Source organism: Tachyglossus aculeatus, chromosome 2 (assembly GCF_015852505.1).
Source record: "Tachyglossus aculeatus isolate mTacAcu1 chromosome 2, mTacAcu1.pri, whole genome shotgun sequence".
NCBI lineage: Eukaryota > Metazoa > Chordata > Mammalia > Monotremata > Tachyglossidae > Tachyglossus > Tachyglossus aculeatus.
In genome coordinates, this window is record NC_052067.1 from 40,250,818 (window position 1) to 40,269,558 (window position 18,741).

The window sequence follows — 18,741 nt, forward strand, 5'->3', positions numbered from 1 at the left end:
CGAGGCAGCGCATGTAGACAACTCATTCAAGGAGTTTGGAAAGGAATGGTAGGAGGGATATGGGGCGATAACTAGAAGGTGAGGTGGGGTCAAGAGAGGGTAACCCTATGCAGCAGACAAATGGCAGCAAACCTTGTGACTCCCAGGCCCGTGCCCTATCCCTATGCAACAGACAAATGGCAGCAAACCTTGTGACTCCCAGGCCCGTGCCCTGTCCCCATGCAGCAGACAAATGGCAGCAAACCTTCTGACTCCCAGGCCCGTGCCCTAACCCTGTGCAGCAGACAGTTGGCAGCAAACCTTCTGACTCCCAGGCCCGTGCCCTATCCCTATGCGGCAGACAAATGGCAGCAAACCTTGTGACTCCCAGGCCCGTGGCCTAACCCTATGCAGCAGACAAATGGCACCAAACCTTGTGACTCCCAGGCCCGTGCCCTAACCCTATGCAGCAGACAAATGGCAGCAAACCTTCTGACTCCCAGGCCCGTGCCCTAATCCTATGCAGCAGAAAAATGGCAGCAAACCTTCTGACACCCAGGCCTGTGCCCTAACTCTATGCAGCAGATAAATGGCAGCAAATCTTCTGACTCCCAGGCCCGTGCCCTAACCCTATGCAGTAGACAAATTGTAGCAAACCTTGTGATTCCCAGGCCCATGCCCTATCTCTATGCAGCAGACAAATGGCAGCAAACCTTCTGACTCCCAGGCCCGTGTCTAACCCCATGCAGCAGACAAATGGCAGCAAACCTTCTGACTCCCAGGCCCGTGCCCTAATCCTATGCAGCAGACAAATGGCAGCAAACCTTGTGACTCCCAGGCCAGTGCTCTATCCCATGCAGCAGACAAATGGCAGCAAACCTTGTGACTCCCAGGCCCGTGCCCTAACCCTATGCAGTAGACAAATGGCAGCAAACCTTCTGACTCCCAGACCCGTGCCCTAATCCTATGCAGCAGACAAATGGCAGCAAACCTTCTGACTCCCAGGCCCGTGCCCTATCCCCATGCAGCAGACAAATGGCAGCAAACCTTCTGACTCCCAGGCCCGTGCCCGAACTCTATGCAGCAGACAAATGGCAGCAAACCTTCCTTATGACTCCCAGGCCCGTGCCCTAACCCTATGCATCAAATGGCAGCAAACCTTTTGACTCCCAGGCCCGTGCCCTGTCCCTATGCAGAAGACAAATGGCAGCAAACTTTGTGACTCCCAGGCCCGTGCCCTAACCCTATGCAGCAGACAAATGGCAGCAAACCTTGTGACTCCCAGGCCCGTGCCCTATCCCTATGCAGCAGACAAATGGCAGCAAACTCCCAGGCCCGTTCCCTATCCCTATGCAGCAGACAAATGGCAGCAAACCTTGTGACTCCCAGGCCCGTGCCCTATCCCTATGAAGCAGACAAATGGCAGCAAACCTTCTGACTCCCAGGCCCTTGCTCTATCCCTATGCAGCAAACAAATGGCAGCAAACCTTGTGACTCCCAGGACCGTACCCTAACCATATGCAGCAGACAAATGGCAGCAAACCTTGTGACTCCCAGGCCCGTGCCCTAACCCTATGCAGCAGACAAATGGCAGCAAACCTTGTGACTCCCAGGACCGTACCCTAACCCTATGCAGCAGACAAATGGCAGCAAACCTTGTGACGCCCAGGCCCCTGCCCTAACCCTATGCAGCAGACAAATGGCAGCAAACCTTCTGACTCCCAGGCCCGTGCCCTAACCCTATGCAGCAGACAAATGACAGCAAACCTTGTGACTCCCAGGCCCATGCCCTAACCCTATGCAGCAGACAAATGGCAGCAAACCTTGTGACTCCCAGGCCCGTGCCCTAACCCTATGCAGCAGACAAATGGCAGCAAACCTTGTGACTCCCAGGTCCATGACCTAACCCTATGCAGCAGACAAATGGAAGCAAGCCTTCTGACTCCCAGGCCCGTGCCCTGTCCCCATGCAGCAGACAAATGGCAGCAAACCTGGTGACTCCCAGGCCCGTGCCCTATCCCTATGCAGCAGACAAATGGCAGCAAACCTCGTGACTCCCAGGCCCGTGCCCTAACCCTAAGCAGCAGACAAATGGCAGCAAACCTTCTGACTCCCAGGCCCGTGCTCTATCACTATGCAGCAAACAAATGGCAGCAAACCTTCTGACTCTCAGGCCCGTGCCCAACCCCTATGCCAGACTGCTTATCTATCCATGGTTATCTATTGATCTCTGGTATATACTGAGCGCTCGCTTGCTTCGTGGAGAGCCCCGTACAAAACGCTCGGGAGGGTACACTCCAACAGAGTCGGTCGATGGGACTCCTGCCCAGAAGGAGTGTAGAGGAGGAGTTGGGCATTAAAAACAGATTATTGGATTGGTTTCATCACGCCCCACAGACAAACGTTTGAAGTCAATGCCTGCCAATGACAAAGTAAGAAATAATTTTTAGGAGGCAAGAAGACTGAGCCATCTAGTCTCGGCTTGCTACCGCTTCAGCAGAACCCTTTAATTTTTGCCTCATGATGGCTTCTGCTTAGTTACTCCGTTTTGTGATGAAAAATTGGATATCGCACCTGGAGTATTGGGGAACATCCAGTTCCTCAATTTTACTCGCTTTTGGCCCGCTACACATCCACCATACACCCCCTGGCCTGGAATGCCCTCCCTCTGCCCATCCACCAAGCTAGCTCTCTTCCTCCCTTCAAGGCCCCACTGAGAGCTCACCTCCTCCAGGAGGCGCTCCCAGACTGAGCCCCCTACTTCCTCTCCCCCTCCTCCCCCTTTCCATCCCTCCCGCCTTACCTCCTTCCCTTCCCCACAGCACCTGTACATATGTATATATGTTTGTACGGATTTATTACTTTATTCATTTATTTCACTTGTACCTATCTATTCTATTGATTTTATTTTGTTAATATGTTTTGTTTTGTTCTCTGTCACCCCCTTCTAGACTGTGAGCCTGCTGTTGGGTAGGGACTGTCTGTATGTGTTGCCAACTTGTACTTCCCAAGTGCTTAGTACAGTGCTCTGCACACAGTAAGTGCTCAATAAATACGATTGATTGATTGATTGATTGAAGTGACTTGCCCAAAGTCACACGGCTGACAAATTGGCAGAGCCAGGATTTGAACCCATGACCTCTGACTCCAAAGCCCGGGCTCTTTCCGTTGAGCCACTCTGTGAGGCCCGTAAGGGACAGGGAACATGTCCAACCTAATAATGATAATGATAGCATTTATTAAGCGCTTACTATATGCAAAGCACTGTTCCAAGCGCTGGGGAGGTTACAAGGCGATCAGGTTGTCCCACAGGGGGCTCACCGTCCTCATCCCCATTTTCCAGATGAGGGAACTGAGGCCCAGGGAATAATAGTAATAATAATGATAATAATGACAGCATTTATTAAGCGCTTACTATGTGCAAAGCACTGTTCTAAATGCTGGGGAGGTTACAAGGTGATCAGGTTGTCCCACGTGGGGCTCACAGTCTTCATCCCCATTTTACAGATGAGGTAACTGAGGCTCAGAGAAGTTAAGTGACCTGCCCAAGGTCACACAGCAGTGTGTGACCTTTTACCTGTAAAATGGGAAGTAGGACTGTGAGCCCAACATGGGACAGCCTGATGGCCTTGTATCTCCCCCAGTGCTTAGAACAGTGCTTGGCACATAGTAAGCACTTAACAAATGCCATTATTGTTATTATTATGACCTATTTTTAGAATCTACTCTTTTATTATATTCTGAGATATGCTCTTTGTCTTAGAGCTGACTTAGTCCCTCTCATTTGGATCTTGTCTAGAGTATCCTGGGATTTACCAGTTTTTTTCTTGGACCTTTTATCTCTCTTGGGCTCAAGGATTTGGCTTTCTGCTTTCCTAGAACTTATGAACTAATTTATATCGTCCTTAGCCCTCATGCACATAGATGAGGTCAGTTTTGACCAGTTTTTTACTTGTGAATATTTCTATGCCTGTCTTTCCTGTTTGAGAGTAAACCCTTTGTGGGCTGGGAATATCTCACTTTGTTACGCTGTACTTCGCAAGTCCCTGATACAATGCACTGCACCAAGTGGACACTCAATAAATGCTGCTAATACTAATTTTTTAAATGGTATTTGCTAAGCAATTACTATGAATCAGGCACTGGACTAAGCACTGGGGTAAATACAAGTTAATTAGGTTGGACAGAATCCCTGTCTCACATGGGGTTCACAGTAAAAGTCAGAGGGGTAGCAGGTATTCATTCATTCATTCATTCAATCATATTTATTGAGCACTTACTGTGTGCAGACCACTGTATTAAGCGCTTGGGAAGTACAAGTTGGCGACATGTAGGGATGGCCCCTACCCTACAACGGGCTCACAGTCTAGAAGGGGGAGACAGACAACAAAACAAAACAGGTGGACAGGTGTCAAGTCATCAGAATAAATAGAATTAAAGCTAAATGCACATCATTATTGAATCCCCATTTTACAGCTGAGATAGCTGAGGCCCAGAGCAGTGAAGTGACTTGCTCAAGGTCACACAGCAGACAAGTAGTGGAGCCAGGATTAGAAGTCAGGTCCTTCTGACTCTCAGACCAGGGCTATGTCCATTCTCATTACTGGCCTGTCCTATGTTCTTGTGTTGAGCGTACCCGCCTGTCATGACTATTTTTTCTTTCCAGTCTGCCTAATTCCCATACTCCAGCGTCTCACCCGGTTTGGGAACTGGGTCCCTTCTGCATCCCCCAGTTCTGTCCTTCTTTTCCCTCCTCTCAGCTCCCTAGAACCAACCTTTCCAGTTCCCTCAGACCCTTTGGTTCTTAGCTTGCCTGGGCACCTCTCCCTACCTTCTCGCTCTTGGGACTGAACCACAGCCCACCACATCACTAAATCACTAATGTCTGTCTCCCCTTCTAGACGGTAAGCTCATTGTGGGCAGGAAATGTATCTATTATATTGTTATATTGTTCTCTCCCAAGTGCCAAGTACATTGCTCTGCACACAGCAAGTTCTCAATAAATATGATCAACTGACTGACACCCCAACTTAGTTTCCGGTTCTTGGACGCCTGTAGACTGACTCTCGCAGATGTAGCCGTATCTCCATCCATCCTACTCCCTGTCCTTCCCTCAATCCCACCACTTGCTCCCAAATCCCGGATGACTTTCCCACCATGCCCTGGCACCCAAGTGCCTCTGTTCATTCATTCATTCAATCAATCGTACTTCTAGACTGTGAGCCCACTGTTGGGTAGGGACCGTCTCTATATGTTGCCAACTTGTACTTCCCAAGTGCTTAGTACAGTGCTCTGCACACAGTAAGTGCTCAATAAATACGATTGAATGAATGAATGAATTTATTGAGCGCTTACTGTGTGCACAGCACTGTACTAAGCTCTTGGGAAGTACAAGGTGGCAACATATAGAGACAGTCGCTATCCATCAATGGGCTCACAGTCTAGAAGGGGGAGACAGACAACAAAACAAAACGTATGGTCAGGTGTCAAGTCATCAGAATAAACAGAAGTAAAGCTAGATCCACATCATTGGCAAAATAAATAGAATAGTAAATATGTACGAGTAAAATAAATAGAGTAATAAATCTGTACAAACAGATATACAGGTGCTGTGGGGAGGGGAAGGAGATAGGGCTGGGGGGGGTGGGGAGGGGGAGAGGAAAAAGGGGGTTCATCTGAGCATGCTCACTGCAGTCCTGGACATGACCATGGGGGATTAGAATCCAAGACTCTTTTATTCAAGGCTTTGACTCCATCTTTTCCTCACAATCTACCATCTTCAACTCTCCTTGCTTTCAGTCAGTCCATCAACAGTATTTGTTGAGCTCTATATGCCGAGCATAAGTGCCTGGGAGAATACAATACAGCAGAATTAGCAGACACATTCCCTGCCCTTAATGATCTTATAGTCAAGAGGGGGAGACAGACATTAATAATAAATAAGTAAATTATAATATGAATGTTTGAAGGCTGCACCTAGCTGATCACTTTGCCCACTCACTTCTCTATCATCTGCGCCTCACAGATGCCTAGTTGTTTTTCGAAAACCCATAGGGCTGAATTCTTCCAGCCTTCTCCTTTACCCCATTGTCCAAACTATCCCCAGTATTTCCAACTTCTCACACCTTCTCAAGCCTTCTTACAGTTTGGTTGCTAAGAAAATTACTCCTTGAAGGGGGAATTCTTACCATGCAGGTAGATGGTTATAGATCCTTAGCTTATCCATCTGGAAAGCTGAAATAGGAAGCAGTGGGTTGGAGAGAGGAAAAAGACACCAAAATTGTGGGTCTGGCAAAATGGTTTTCAAGGACTAAATATTTCGGGAAAACTATTGCTAACCTCATTTAATAATCAGCATTGAAGGAAAACTGCATATCATTCCATTAATAGTTCGTGTCATTACACCTGTTTTGTTCATCGCTCAATAAATGCTATTTAATAAGTGCTTTCTATGTGGTTTTAAGTGCTTGTTTTTATATGTGTGTCTGTGTGTATGTGGATACATGTGGTTTAGTGGAAAGAGCATGGGTTTGGGAGTCAGCAGTCAAGGGTTCTAATCCCGGCCCCTCCACTTATCAGCTGTGTGACTTTGGCAAGTCACTTGACTTCTTTGTGCCTCAGTCACCTCATCTGTAAAATGAGATTTAAGACTGTGAGTCCCACATGGGACAACCTGATTACCTTGTATCTCCCCCAGCTCTTAGAACGGTGCTAGGCACATAGTAAGTGCTTAACAAATACCATCATTATTATTATCATTATGTAACAGGTAAAACCTGGGGGAGGATTCCATCTGAAATATCCTCTTTTCAATCAATCAGTGATATTTATTGAATGCATACCATGCGCTGAGCACTGTACTAAGCAATTGGGAGAAGACAATACAACGGAACTGGTGGATTCGTTCCTCTCCCAATTTGGGAAACAGTAGCATGACTGGAAGGATGAAAAGAAGGGGGTGGAACTGAAATCTGAATGTTCCAAGTCACCTGTGAGGTATGAGGTGGGTGAGCATCTCTCTCCTGGCTCAGGTGAGGGAATGAAACTTGTGTTGCCTTTTCCTCTTCCCCAGTGCTTATAATCCTTCACAGCATCCATAAGGCCAACTGGGTCAATGGAAAGAGGAGGAACGAAGTCACCTAGTAATCTATAATAAACATGTTTTTGGTAAGGTGTTTTAAGCCCAGGATATTTCCAGCCACTTGTAGGTGCCCTCAATGAATAATAATAATAATAATAATGGCATTTGTTAAGTGCTTACTATGTGTGAAGCACTGTTCTAAGCATGTGGGGGGATACAAGGTTGTCCCACGTGGGGCTCACAGTCTTCATCCCCATTTTACAGATGAGGTAACTGAGGCACAGAGAAGTAAAGTGACTTGCCCAAAGTCACACAGCTGACAAGTGGTGGAGCCGGGATTAGAACCCATGACCTCTGGCTCCCAAGCCCGTGCTCTTTCCACTGAAGCATGCTGGTTCATTGGTGAACCCTGAGGGCAGCTTCAAATGAAGGCCTTGTTCACTTATGAAGTAGGAAACACTGCCTCTTCCCACTTTGCGTGGACTTGGGGAAAGACTATCTGAATAATAAAAATAACGATGGAGTTTAAGTGCTTACTATGTACCAGGCACTGTTCTAAGTGCTGAGATAGATACAAGCTAGTCAGGTTGAACACAGTCCCCATCCCACTTGGGGCTCACAGTCTTCATCCTCATTTTCCAGATGAAGTAACTGAGGCACAGAGAAATGAAGTGACTTGTCCAAGGTCACATGGCAGGCAAGTGGAGAAATTGGGGGATTAGAATTTAGGACCTTTTTATTCCTAGGCCTAGCCTCTATCCACTAGGCCATGTTTCTTCCATTGAAGCAACATATGAAGGCTGTTCATTCCCTGGGACAACCTTATGTGGACAAATTTGACAACTATGTGTGTTTGCTTGTGATGTTTAGTTTTTAGGGTTTTTTTTCATGGTATTTGTTAAGTGCTTACTACCAGCCAGGCACTGTACTAAGCGCTGCGGTAGATTCAAGCTAATCTGTTTGAACACAGTTCATGTCCCAGTCACAGTTCCAATCTCCATTTTACTGTTGAGGGAACAAGGCACAGAGAAGTTAAGTGACTTGTCCATGGCCACACAGCAGACCAGTGGTAGAGCTGGGATTAGAATCCAAGTCCTTCTGCCTCCCAGAAGGACTGCCTTTCTATTAGACAGGCACACACTGCCTCTCTATTAGAGAAGCAGCGTGGCTCAGTGGAAAGAGCCCGGGCTTGGGAGTCAGAGGTCATGGGTTTGAATCCCGGCTCTGCCACTTGTCAGCTGTGTGACCTTGGGCAATCCACTTAACTTCTCTGTGCCTCAGTTACCTCATCTGTAAAATGGGGATTAAGACTGTGAGCCCCGCGTGGGACAAACTGATCACCTTGTACACCCCCAGCGCTTCGAACAGTGCTTTGCACATAGTAAGTGCTTAATAAATGCCATCATTATTATTATTATTATTATTAGGCCACACTGTTTCTCTAGTTTGTACCACAGATTTAGCAGGAGCATTTCTGACTAATTTAGAGTCTTGTGGGGAAGGGAGTGAAAGTCATTTTAATATTACCCATCCCTTGATGCTTTTCCCTCTCAGGATGAAGCAAGCTGCAGTTCTATTTGCAAAATACCTCGAGGTGTTACCGGCATATATTAGAACAAATTGAATTTGCTTACCTAGAATACAGCCTTGCTTTTCATATAACAGAAAAATCTTGAAAGATGATTTCATTCTTCCAGCTCCTTAAGAGCCCTCAGGGCTTCTAATGCTCATTGCTGATCTCTCCAGCTAGGAAAAGGAAGCACGGTTTCTGTTCACAGTCAATTTCAATCATGGACTGGAAGCCCTCCAATTTGGTAGATGCTCTTGGCCAGACTGTACTAGATTATTCGGCCAGATGGTAGGAGAATTTAGACACACTCTTTTTAGGGCAAGGGACACTGACTTGTACTTCCCAAGCGCTTAGTATAGTGCTCTGCACACAGTAAGCACTCAATAAATACGATTGAATGAATGAATGAATGTGAAAAGGGGACATTGCATTTAAAAAGTAACTCGGTGAACTTTAAATGGATATTTCCGTCAGTTTTGTTTGAGGCTGGGTGGTGTAAATGACATCACCAGTGATGCTGCCAAAATAATATGGGATTATAAACCACTTGTCATCCCGATCAAATTCCGGTCCAGCGTTTACCGGGTGTCTTTAATGTTCACAGGGAGAACTTTAAGGAGCTAAGTCTAATCTCCGAAGGATGACTGTATTTTGCTATATTGCCTAGGCAGGGTGAAATAAGAGTGCTGTGTTATCGCCTGATAGCTATGTAAATCACTTGTGCTTCTAGTAGCCTCCCATGAGTCTTAATGCATGGTTTTCCCCAAAGTGACATAAGGTGGGTTTTATTCCTTACTTATCCAGATTTTCAATTTCCCTACAAAGTGACTCGGTTTCGCTCTCTGCATAATAGCATCTTTAAGCACTCCGGAGATTCACCCACCAAACACAAGACGGCTTTTCCCAGGGCAGAGTTTACCGGCCTCTTGCGGGAGGCGGCACCAAGCTGGGATTTCATTTTGTAATGGAATTCCCCCTTCCCTCTCTTTGCCTGTAGCTACCTCATCCCTGAATTCCCAGCTTCAGCATCTCCAACAGCTCCAGCAGCAGCCGGGGCCACAACAGCCCCCCAGCAGCCAGCACGCCCAGACGGCCCAGACGGCCCAAACCCTGCCACCGCCCCCACCCCAGCCTCAGTCACAGCAGCCGCCGACTCCAAACCAGTCCCAGAGCCAAAGTCAGCCCCCTCCAGCCCAGCAGCCATCGAGTTCCCCGCAGAAACCCAACCAATCACCGGGACACAGACTTCCGTCTCCTCTGACTCCACCCAACCCACTTCAGGTATGGTCTCTCCTCTCCCCTTGACCCCTCGAGTAGGATGGTGAGTGTCACCACTGGTCGCTGTTCCTCCAGGAGAGTAAGGGATGAGCTCCGTCGGGTCTGAGGGAGGGCACGTCAGACAGGGACGACTCTCAAATTACTCCCCTTAGGGGTATGAGAAAGAAAGGGACCAGGGCTACACCAAACGATAGTCATTCAATCGTATTTATTGGGTGCTTACTGTGTGATATGTGAGGCCCTGGAGGCTGCCCTTCAGAAAGACAGATATGCTACCTCGTTTTTTGTCAGGAGGAAGGCCAACAGTCTCCGTATTCCCGTGGAATGCACTCATTCCATTGTATGAGTCCTTCTGAAGGGAGCCAAAACTGCCAACCAATAAAATGATCCCTAGCTCAGTTTTGTAACCCATGGTGGATGGCATATGAAGCCAGCTCTCTTGTAGCACCTGGGTCATGTTCTTACAAAGCCCCATGCAATGGAAAAATCATGTTGTAGGACCACCTTGTTCAATGCCACGCACATGTATGCAAATAGTTTTTCCCAAAATATTTTGCTTTATCCAAAGAGGAGGCAGTGTTCTCTGATTCCTCAACATGCTAGCCAAAATTCAGAGTCAACACAGATTGTAGGGAAGAATTATGTGTTCAGAAGACGATATGGCAAAATGACTCTTACTCATCCTTAGCAAATTCTAAACTTAAGCTCATGGATGGTTTGCTTCCATTTTCCTCAAAGATGCCAAAGGGTTAAGAGTGGATGAATTTTAGCCACGAACTCTACTCCTTGGCTTTAACTATTACCCCAGATCATCAAATCATACAGGATTCAGCCCAAGATTTTACATGAGAACGAGATTATGGGAAAGTAAATTTTCTGAAAAGTACTTCTGTTGCCACAAATATTTAAAATAGAGATATTTCAATTTAATAATAAAAACCACTCTTTAACTTTGGAAGTAAGAACATGTCTACCAACCCTGTTATATTGTACTCTCCCAGGCACTTAGTTCAGTACGCTGCACACAGGTCAATAAATACAATTGACTGATTGATTGAGGTTGTCCAGTGCAATGTATGGCCAAGAATTCCAGTTATCTCAGACTGCGATTCTCCTGAGGGCTGACATATTTTTCTCTGTCATGTCTGATTTAGGATATTATATGGTTTATGGGAAGCCAAATTAGGGGAAGAAGCTGCAGAGGCAAAATTTTCAAATTGTATCTTCATCCTTTTCAGCTCTTCATCTGCATGGGGTCACACTTACTCTTTGTTCACAACAGTAAGTCAGGATTGGAGACCTTTATAATCCACAGTCCTCTTAATAATTGGTAATAATTGTAGTATTTGTTAAGCGCTTCACTGTATGCCAAACACTGTAGTGAGTGCTGGGGTAGATACCAGGTGATCAGGTCCTACATGGGGCTCACAGTCTAAATGGGAGAGAAAACAGGTATTGAATTCCCATTTTACAGATGAGGGAACTGAGGGACAGAGAAGTTGTGACTTGCCCAAAGTTACACAGTATGTACTTGGTTGAGGTGGGATTAGAAGCCAGGTCTTCTGATTTCTGGGCCCATGCTCTTTCCACTAGGCCACCCTTTTAGATTGTAAGCCCACAGGGATCAAGGACCATGTCTAATTCCCACTGGTGTATTTTCTCCCAGCACTTAATCAGTCAATCAGTGATATTTATTGAGCATTTACTATGTGCAGAGCACTATACTAAACACTTGGCTTAGTAAAGTGTTCTGCCCAAAGTAAGTGTTTAATAAATATTATTACTAATACCAAGAAGATAAAAGCATGAAATATTGAACCCTGGGAAATTTCCATGACTTGAGATGTAAGCTTCAAAGGAACTCATTAACTCATATATTCTTCTTTATTCATCATCCAAAGTCTTAAGATGAATTCTATACCAGCATTTCTTCTATAGAGTTGATCTCATTTCACAGTTTTGATGTTCCTTCCTCCCCATATCAAATTCTGGTATTGGGATTTCGTCCCAGATATTCAAATTCCTGTTAATGTCCCAACTCTTCCAACAAGCTTTTCCCTATTAGTTTCACAGAACTCTGAGTCGCAACATCCATTAGCCAATTCTAGCAATATGATTGTATTTATTGAGTGCTTATTATGTAAAGAGCACTGTAGTAAGCTCTTGGGAGAGTACAATACAGCAGATTTGGTAGATACATTCCCTGACCTCAACAAGCCTGCAGTAGTAGTAGGAACTTGTTTATATCCTCTTTAGCACTCATGCATGTATGTCCGCTTTCTTTTGGACCTCTCTACTTCTAAATAGTTTTGTGTTTGTCACCCATGGAAGAGTGTAAACTCCTTGTGTCCAGGGAGTGGATCACTTTGTTGTTCTATACTTCCCAAGCACCTAGTACAGTGCACCACGCTAACTGGGTGCTCAATAAATACCATAATTCCTCCTCCTCTTCCTCCATCTCCTCCTTCTTCTACTAGAAGGAAGTATGAGGGAAAATTGTTTTCCCACTTAGTCAATTCTGCTATGGCCTGATCATGTGGGCACAAATAAGAAGAACTGGTTGAAAAAACGTGAATGCTGCAATACTTCCCAGCCTCTTCCTGAGCCTTACTATACTGTACCATGTGATGCTGTGGCAATTCTTTGTCTTTTTGCAATTTTCCAATGTTGTAGTTAATCCTGAAGAATAAGAATAAGGATCTATGAGGGTCTAAAAAAATTCTGCTAGGTATGGACGTCAGAATATGGGAATTTGTATCTTAAAATTGTCCATCATGCTTGGAATCAACAAACCCATAACTCACTAATTCCCATGAAATAAAAATGATAATACAGTTTTCCTAGAATAAAGGTTCTTCAAGAATGTAACTCCTTCATTATAGGTAAAACGTGTTCTAGTTCTATGGACATTTGCCCTTCTGATCACCACCCAAGGGCAGCAGATGTTTTCCTAATAAACAATATCTCATAGTGTAGACAGGTCTTTGATGAATCAAAGTTAGCTGCTTCCTTTACCAAAGAGGATGCTTTTTTAGGCCTTTCTTTTTCTTCTTTCTGTGAGACTTTGGCCTCTTTTTCTAAAGGATTCAGTTTACAGTAACCAGAGTCCTGGGATTAATCTACATTTTATACACCTGGTATTGATCTCATATATCTTCAAATGGTTAGCGTTATAAGTTGTGCCTTAACTGAATTTTATTACAAAACTTCACATTCAGGAGGATTTAATTTTAATTCTTATAAAACTAGCACACAGTATAAGTTTTATAAAGCCTTCCATTCGGAAAAGAGAAGAGGAAATTTTAGTCTTCAAAGCTTGTGTCTTCCCTGCAAGCACACTGTAGTGTAGAGGAAATGCAGGGCATTATATTTCAAATGCTATTTTCCACAACAGCTGCAGGATTTGAGGTTTTTTTTAAGTTTGGTGAAGCAAGGTATGCTTTAACTTTTAAAGAAGAAAACTATGAGGAAGAAAATTCAAAGATATTAAAGTCTCCAAGGTAATGATCTTTATGAACTAGAATGAAATGGTTTTTTTGTTTGAAGATTATTAGGGGAATAAAGATCAACTAAGTTCAAATTTGACAGCTTAAATTCCATTTCCGAATTCTTGATTTTTCTTGTGGGTTTTATCCTCTTACATTATTCAGAATCTGTCTGAGAGATATTAGTTTAGAACAATGCAACTTAGAGAGATTGTCATGGAAAGCTAGTAATTCAGAAGGATGATTGTGTTTGTTTCAAAAACTCTGAAGGATAATAACAATTATTTCTGGAATGGTACAGGTGCTGTCATGTCTTCAGAAGGAGAATTAAATGAAAGTGACTTGCTTGGTTACACCTGAGATAGTTGCTGTAGCTGAAAAAAAATGAATATTGTCGGGGCGTAGCACCACCCTGGACTAATATTCTCAAAATGCTTTTGTCAGAATTGTCTGTAATATTACACTTTAATTGCTTTACCCCTCTTTACTCGATTCAGGGAAATAGATTGCATTTATGAACCTGGCTGGTTGATTTCCAAACCAGAATTCTGGTTTTTAGTACCATAGAGGAAGCTCCAGTTGGAGGGTAAACTTGGATCGTTCACTCCTGAGGCTGCAGGAGGTGAACTGTGGATCCAATAGACCAGGTGTCTTACTGGGAACAGAAAACAGACATTCATCTCCAAAACAATGATCGTTTCCAGGGGAAGATGGAGAAAGGAGGTGGCGCTTATTTGGAATGGTCACTGGTGGAAAGGTTGGTGGTGGGTTGGGGTTCTGGAAACCTTTTCGGTCTCTGTCCCCGTGGAGTTCCTGGTTTCTATCCTCATGAACCCCAGCACCTTTTGAGAAATTGCAGTTTGGTCTTTTTCCTTCCCATTTCATTCATTCATTCATATTTATTGAGCGCTTACTGTGTGCAGAGCCCTGTACTAAGCACTTGGAAGGTACAATACAGCAATAAAGAGAGACAGTCCCTGCCCACGACGGGCTTGGAGTTTGGTGGCAGGCCACTCCTAAACCCAGTGGAGATTCCGTTGGTATTTAGTCAACCCTGGGCCCACCTGATTAAAAGTTAGTGTTGTATAAATTGTGTTCCACATGGAAATTAATAAAGGCATTAAATGTATCAGCTGAGACAAAATGTTGGGGAAGAGGTAAAGCATGGCTTACTCCCCTGGGAAACTCCAGTGTTGGGACTCCAGAGATGAAAGAGAAATTCTGGGAGATGGTAAAAATCTGACTTCATCATCCATACTTTAGGGGCAAGTTTCAGTCTGAATCCAAGTGCTTGAACAAAAGGGTTTTAGAGGGGCTGAAACTTGAAGCTGGCTGCCCCCAACTCTACAGAACATTTATGCAGGAGTTCTGCTTCTTTAAGTTTAGTGGTTACAGCCATGCAAAAAAGCTTATGTCCGAGAGCAGAGGGTTACTGAACATGGAATCTAAACCCAATTTAGTAGGGGCTGCCTCTCCTATCTAATCTTTAGTCTTTTTGTGGGGGGAAAGAGAATAGGCCTGGCAGTCAGAGGACCTGGGTTCTAATCCCTTTTCCATCTCTTGACCTTGGATGAGTCATTTAACGTCTCTGTGGCTCTGTTACCTCATCTGTAAAATGGGGATTAAGATGGTGAGCCCCCTGTGGGACAGGGACTCTTTCAGATCTGATGATCTTGTATCTACCCCAACACTTGTTACAGTGCTTGGCACTTAGTAAGCACTTAATAATAATAATAATGGCATTTATTAAGCACTTACTATGTGCAAAGCACTGTTCTAAGCACTGGGGAGGTTACAAGGTGATCAGGTTGTCCCACGGGGGGCTCACAGTCTTAATCCCCATTTTACAGATGAGGTAACTGAGGAACGGAGAAGTTAAGTGCTTGCCCAAAGTCACACAGCTACTGAACAAATACTGCAGTTGGTAGATTGTCAGGAGAATTTGCAGGTGACTGTGGGGAAAGGTCCCTAGGTGTTTGGGTTCATGGGTGACTGTGGGAAGGGCAGTGCAAATTTTGTCGGGGCTGGTGAGTTGGGGCTTAAAGAGGTGGGATGGGATTTCCCACACTTCTGATGCTGTTATAGAGAGCCAAACAAAGCAAAATTTAGAGTTTTCTTATCATCATGATAATTGTGGTGTTTTTAAGTGCTTACTTTGTGGCAGGTACTGTACTAAATGCTGTGGTAGATGCAAGATGATCTGGTATGTGGCTCAGTGGAAAGAGCCTGGGCTTTGGAGTCAGTGGTCATGGGTTCAAATCCCGGCTCCATCCCTTGTCAGCTGTGTGACTTTGGGCAAGTCACTTAACTTCTCTGTGTCTCAGTTACCTCATCTATAAAATGGAGGATTAAGACTGTGAGCCCCATGTGGGACAACCTGATCACCTTGTAACCTCCCCAGTGCTTAGAACAGTGCTTTGCACATAGTAAGTGCTTAACAAATACCAAAATTACTATCGTTATTATTAGGTCCCCTGGCCCATGATCCAAGTAGAAAGGAGAATGGGTATTGAATTCCCATTTTGCAGATGATGGCCCTGAGGCCCAGAGAAGTCAAGTGACTTACCCAAGGTCACATAGCAGGCATGTGCTGGAGCCAGACCCAAGTCCTCCAACTCCCAGGCCTGGGCTCTTTCCACTAGGCTACACTGAGACCCTTCCAGATGACCCAGTCCTAGATTGCTGTCCAAGTCTCATATTAAACAATTACGGACCGAAATGTTGCCTTAACTTTGCTGTTCCATCTCTGAGTAGTGCAAACTCATCCTTTCCTTTTCATAGAGTTTAGCTTACACGGTACCCTTTTAATAATCAGCACAGGGTCAGATACATCAATGGAAGTCCAGTGAAGCTACCCCTTGTCTTTGAAAGAAATGAACGGCACATTACTTCCTCGGAGGAAAGTCTGCTTGAGCAATCCTGCGTATATGTTCATGTGAAGGTCTTGGAAGCAGATACTTGAGACCATTTAGCCTGTTTTCAGCATAAGGCCTACCCAATACAATGCTTTCATTTTTTAGGATTTCCAGATGTGATTAAGCGTATTCAGGGTGTATAGTGCTGAATATATGGCTGATGACCCATTTGAAGTAGTGAAGCAATTTGGGTAATGAGGAGCAGGTATATTTTCGGTGGTTTTATACTTTAAGACAAAATGGTATCCACATGTGTCCCTTGCATTGAAGGGCCAGAAGTCAGCCATATACCAAGTGCTTGCAGGTATATAGCCTGTGGTTTTACACTTTAAGGCTAAATTCATTCATTCATTCATTCAATCGCATTTTTTGAGCACTTACTGTGTGCAGAGCACTGTACTAAGTGCTTGGGAAGTACAAGTTTGCAACATATAGAAGACGGTCCCTACCCAACAGCGGGCTCACTGTCTAGAAGTGACCCTTGCATTGAAGAGCCAAAAGTCAGACACATACCAAGTTTTTCGTATAGTTATAAGTTAACTGCTGATATTAAAATGGTGAAAAGGCTGATATAAGGACGTTGCAGTGTGATAAGTTTCTTTTTAGCCCAACTGAGGCATCATATTAAAGTATTAGGTTTTTTTTCCTGTGGTATTTGTTAAACACTTACTGCACTCCAGGTTCTGTACTAAATGCAGGGTAGATATAGGTCAATCAGGTTGGACACAGTCTGTGTCCCACATAGGGCTCACAGTCCTCATCCCTGTTTTACAGATGAGGTAACCGAGGCACAGAGAAGGGAAGCAACTTGCCCAAGGTCACACAACAGACAGATTAGAACTCAGGTCCTTCTGACTTCCAGGCCACATATTCTTCCAATTAGTTCATGTTGCTACTGTTTAGTTGGTGAATAAGTTTTCATGCTTTCATCTAGATATTCATATTCCTCCCACAAAGACTGGTAAGAAACTTCTGGTAAGAAGTTTATATAAGGCCATTAGGAGTTCAGGCTAGAGGTAAAAAGTAAGTATTCAGTGCATATTCACCCTCTTACCTAGACTATGAGCCCCATGTGGGACAGGGACTAGGTCCAAACTGATTACCTTGTATCTACCCCAGCGTTTAGAGCAATGATTGACACATAGTAATTGCTTAACAAATACCATAATCATTAAGTCAATATTCTGTTTCTGACCATGGCAACAGAATGTTTAAGTTAGCAGGCCAATGCTTGGGGAAATAGCTGTCTTGAACTATTTTGGCTCAATTCAGATAGCTCATCATCGCTTTCAGTGGAATTTATCAAGTACCCACAGTGGACCAAATTGGTCCTTCGGAGCTTACAATAAACCAGTGGTATTTATTGAGTGCTTACTGGGTGTAGAGAACTCTATTAAGCACCTGGGAGAGTATAGTACAACAGAGTAATAGGCATGTTCACTGCACTTAAGGGGCTACTCTGGTTTTTGTGATGAGCTGTCTAGCTAGTGACCTCCACTTCATTTTCTTTTAGGTCCTCAATTTTTTTTGGTTTGGTATTTAAGTGCTTATTTTGTGCCGGTCACTATAGAGTAGATCTGCTGGAGTAGATACAAGCTAATCGGGTTGGGCACAGTCCAGCGTTAATCCTCATTTTAGGGATGAGGTAACTGAGGCACAGAGAAGTGAAGTGACTCAGCCAAGGTCACCGAAGCAGACAAGTGGCAGACACGGGATTAGAACCCAGGTCCTTCTGTCACCCAGGCCCGTGCTCTATCCACTAGCCCAGGCTGCTTCTCAATTCCACAAAATGTGGTGCCGTATTATAGTTGTTCTCTCTCTAGGCTGTAAGCTCATTTTCCACAGGGAATGTGTCTATCGACTCTGTTGTATACAGTGCTTAGTACAGTGCTCTGCACACAGTAAACTCTCAATTAATGCCATTGATTGATCACTTGCCATAGAAAAAAATCTGTCTCTGAGGGGAAACATGTTTGTAAATTCGGTGATTCTCCCACTCCCTCCGAGCCAGTGTGGGATTCCAGACACCTTCAGGGGCCTTAGGATCCATTCAAAATCTTTGAGCAGCAACCAGACCCCCAAAGCCATGTAGACAAAGCCAGCTGTATTTTCCCTTCCCTGGGGAAGTGGGCACAAGATGTGCGGAGCCCAATTTATCTTCCTTATCATTGATTAAAATGCCCATTTCTTCATTTTAGAACACAGCCTTTTGGAATTCTTGAAAGCAATTTGCTCAGACAGATGATCCATCTCCAGATGACCTTATATTTTGACCTAGAGATCCCGTGGCATCTGGGAGAAACGTCATTTGAGTTGGTTGAAAAGCATTTTAGCTTATCTGCTAGGATGTTCGTCTTTAGGAAGTCTCAAAAAATCCAGACTGCATCCTGAAAAAACAAGTCAAATTATCCTCACAGTGACAAAAATTCATTT

At 44.5% G+C, this 18,741-nt stretch overlaps 1 protein-coding gene across 1 annotated transcript in view; it reads left to right on the forward strand.

Moving 5' to 3' along the window:
* POU6F2 (POU class 6 homeobox 2) overlaps positions 1–18,741 on the forward strand; it is a 440,175-nt gene that overhangs the window by 308,970 nt on the left and 112,464 nt on the right. The window contains exon 7 of the mRNA XM_038740542.1: positions 9,628–9,911. Coding sequence (XP_038596470.1) covers positions 9,628–9,911 — 284 coding nt within the window. The remainder of the gene's footprint in view (positions 1–9,627; positions 9,912–18,741) is intronic.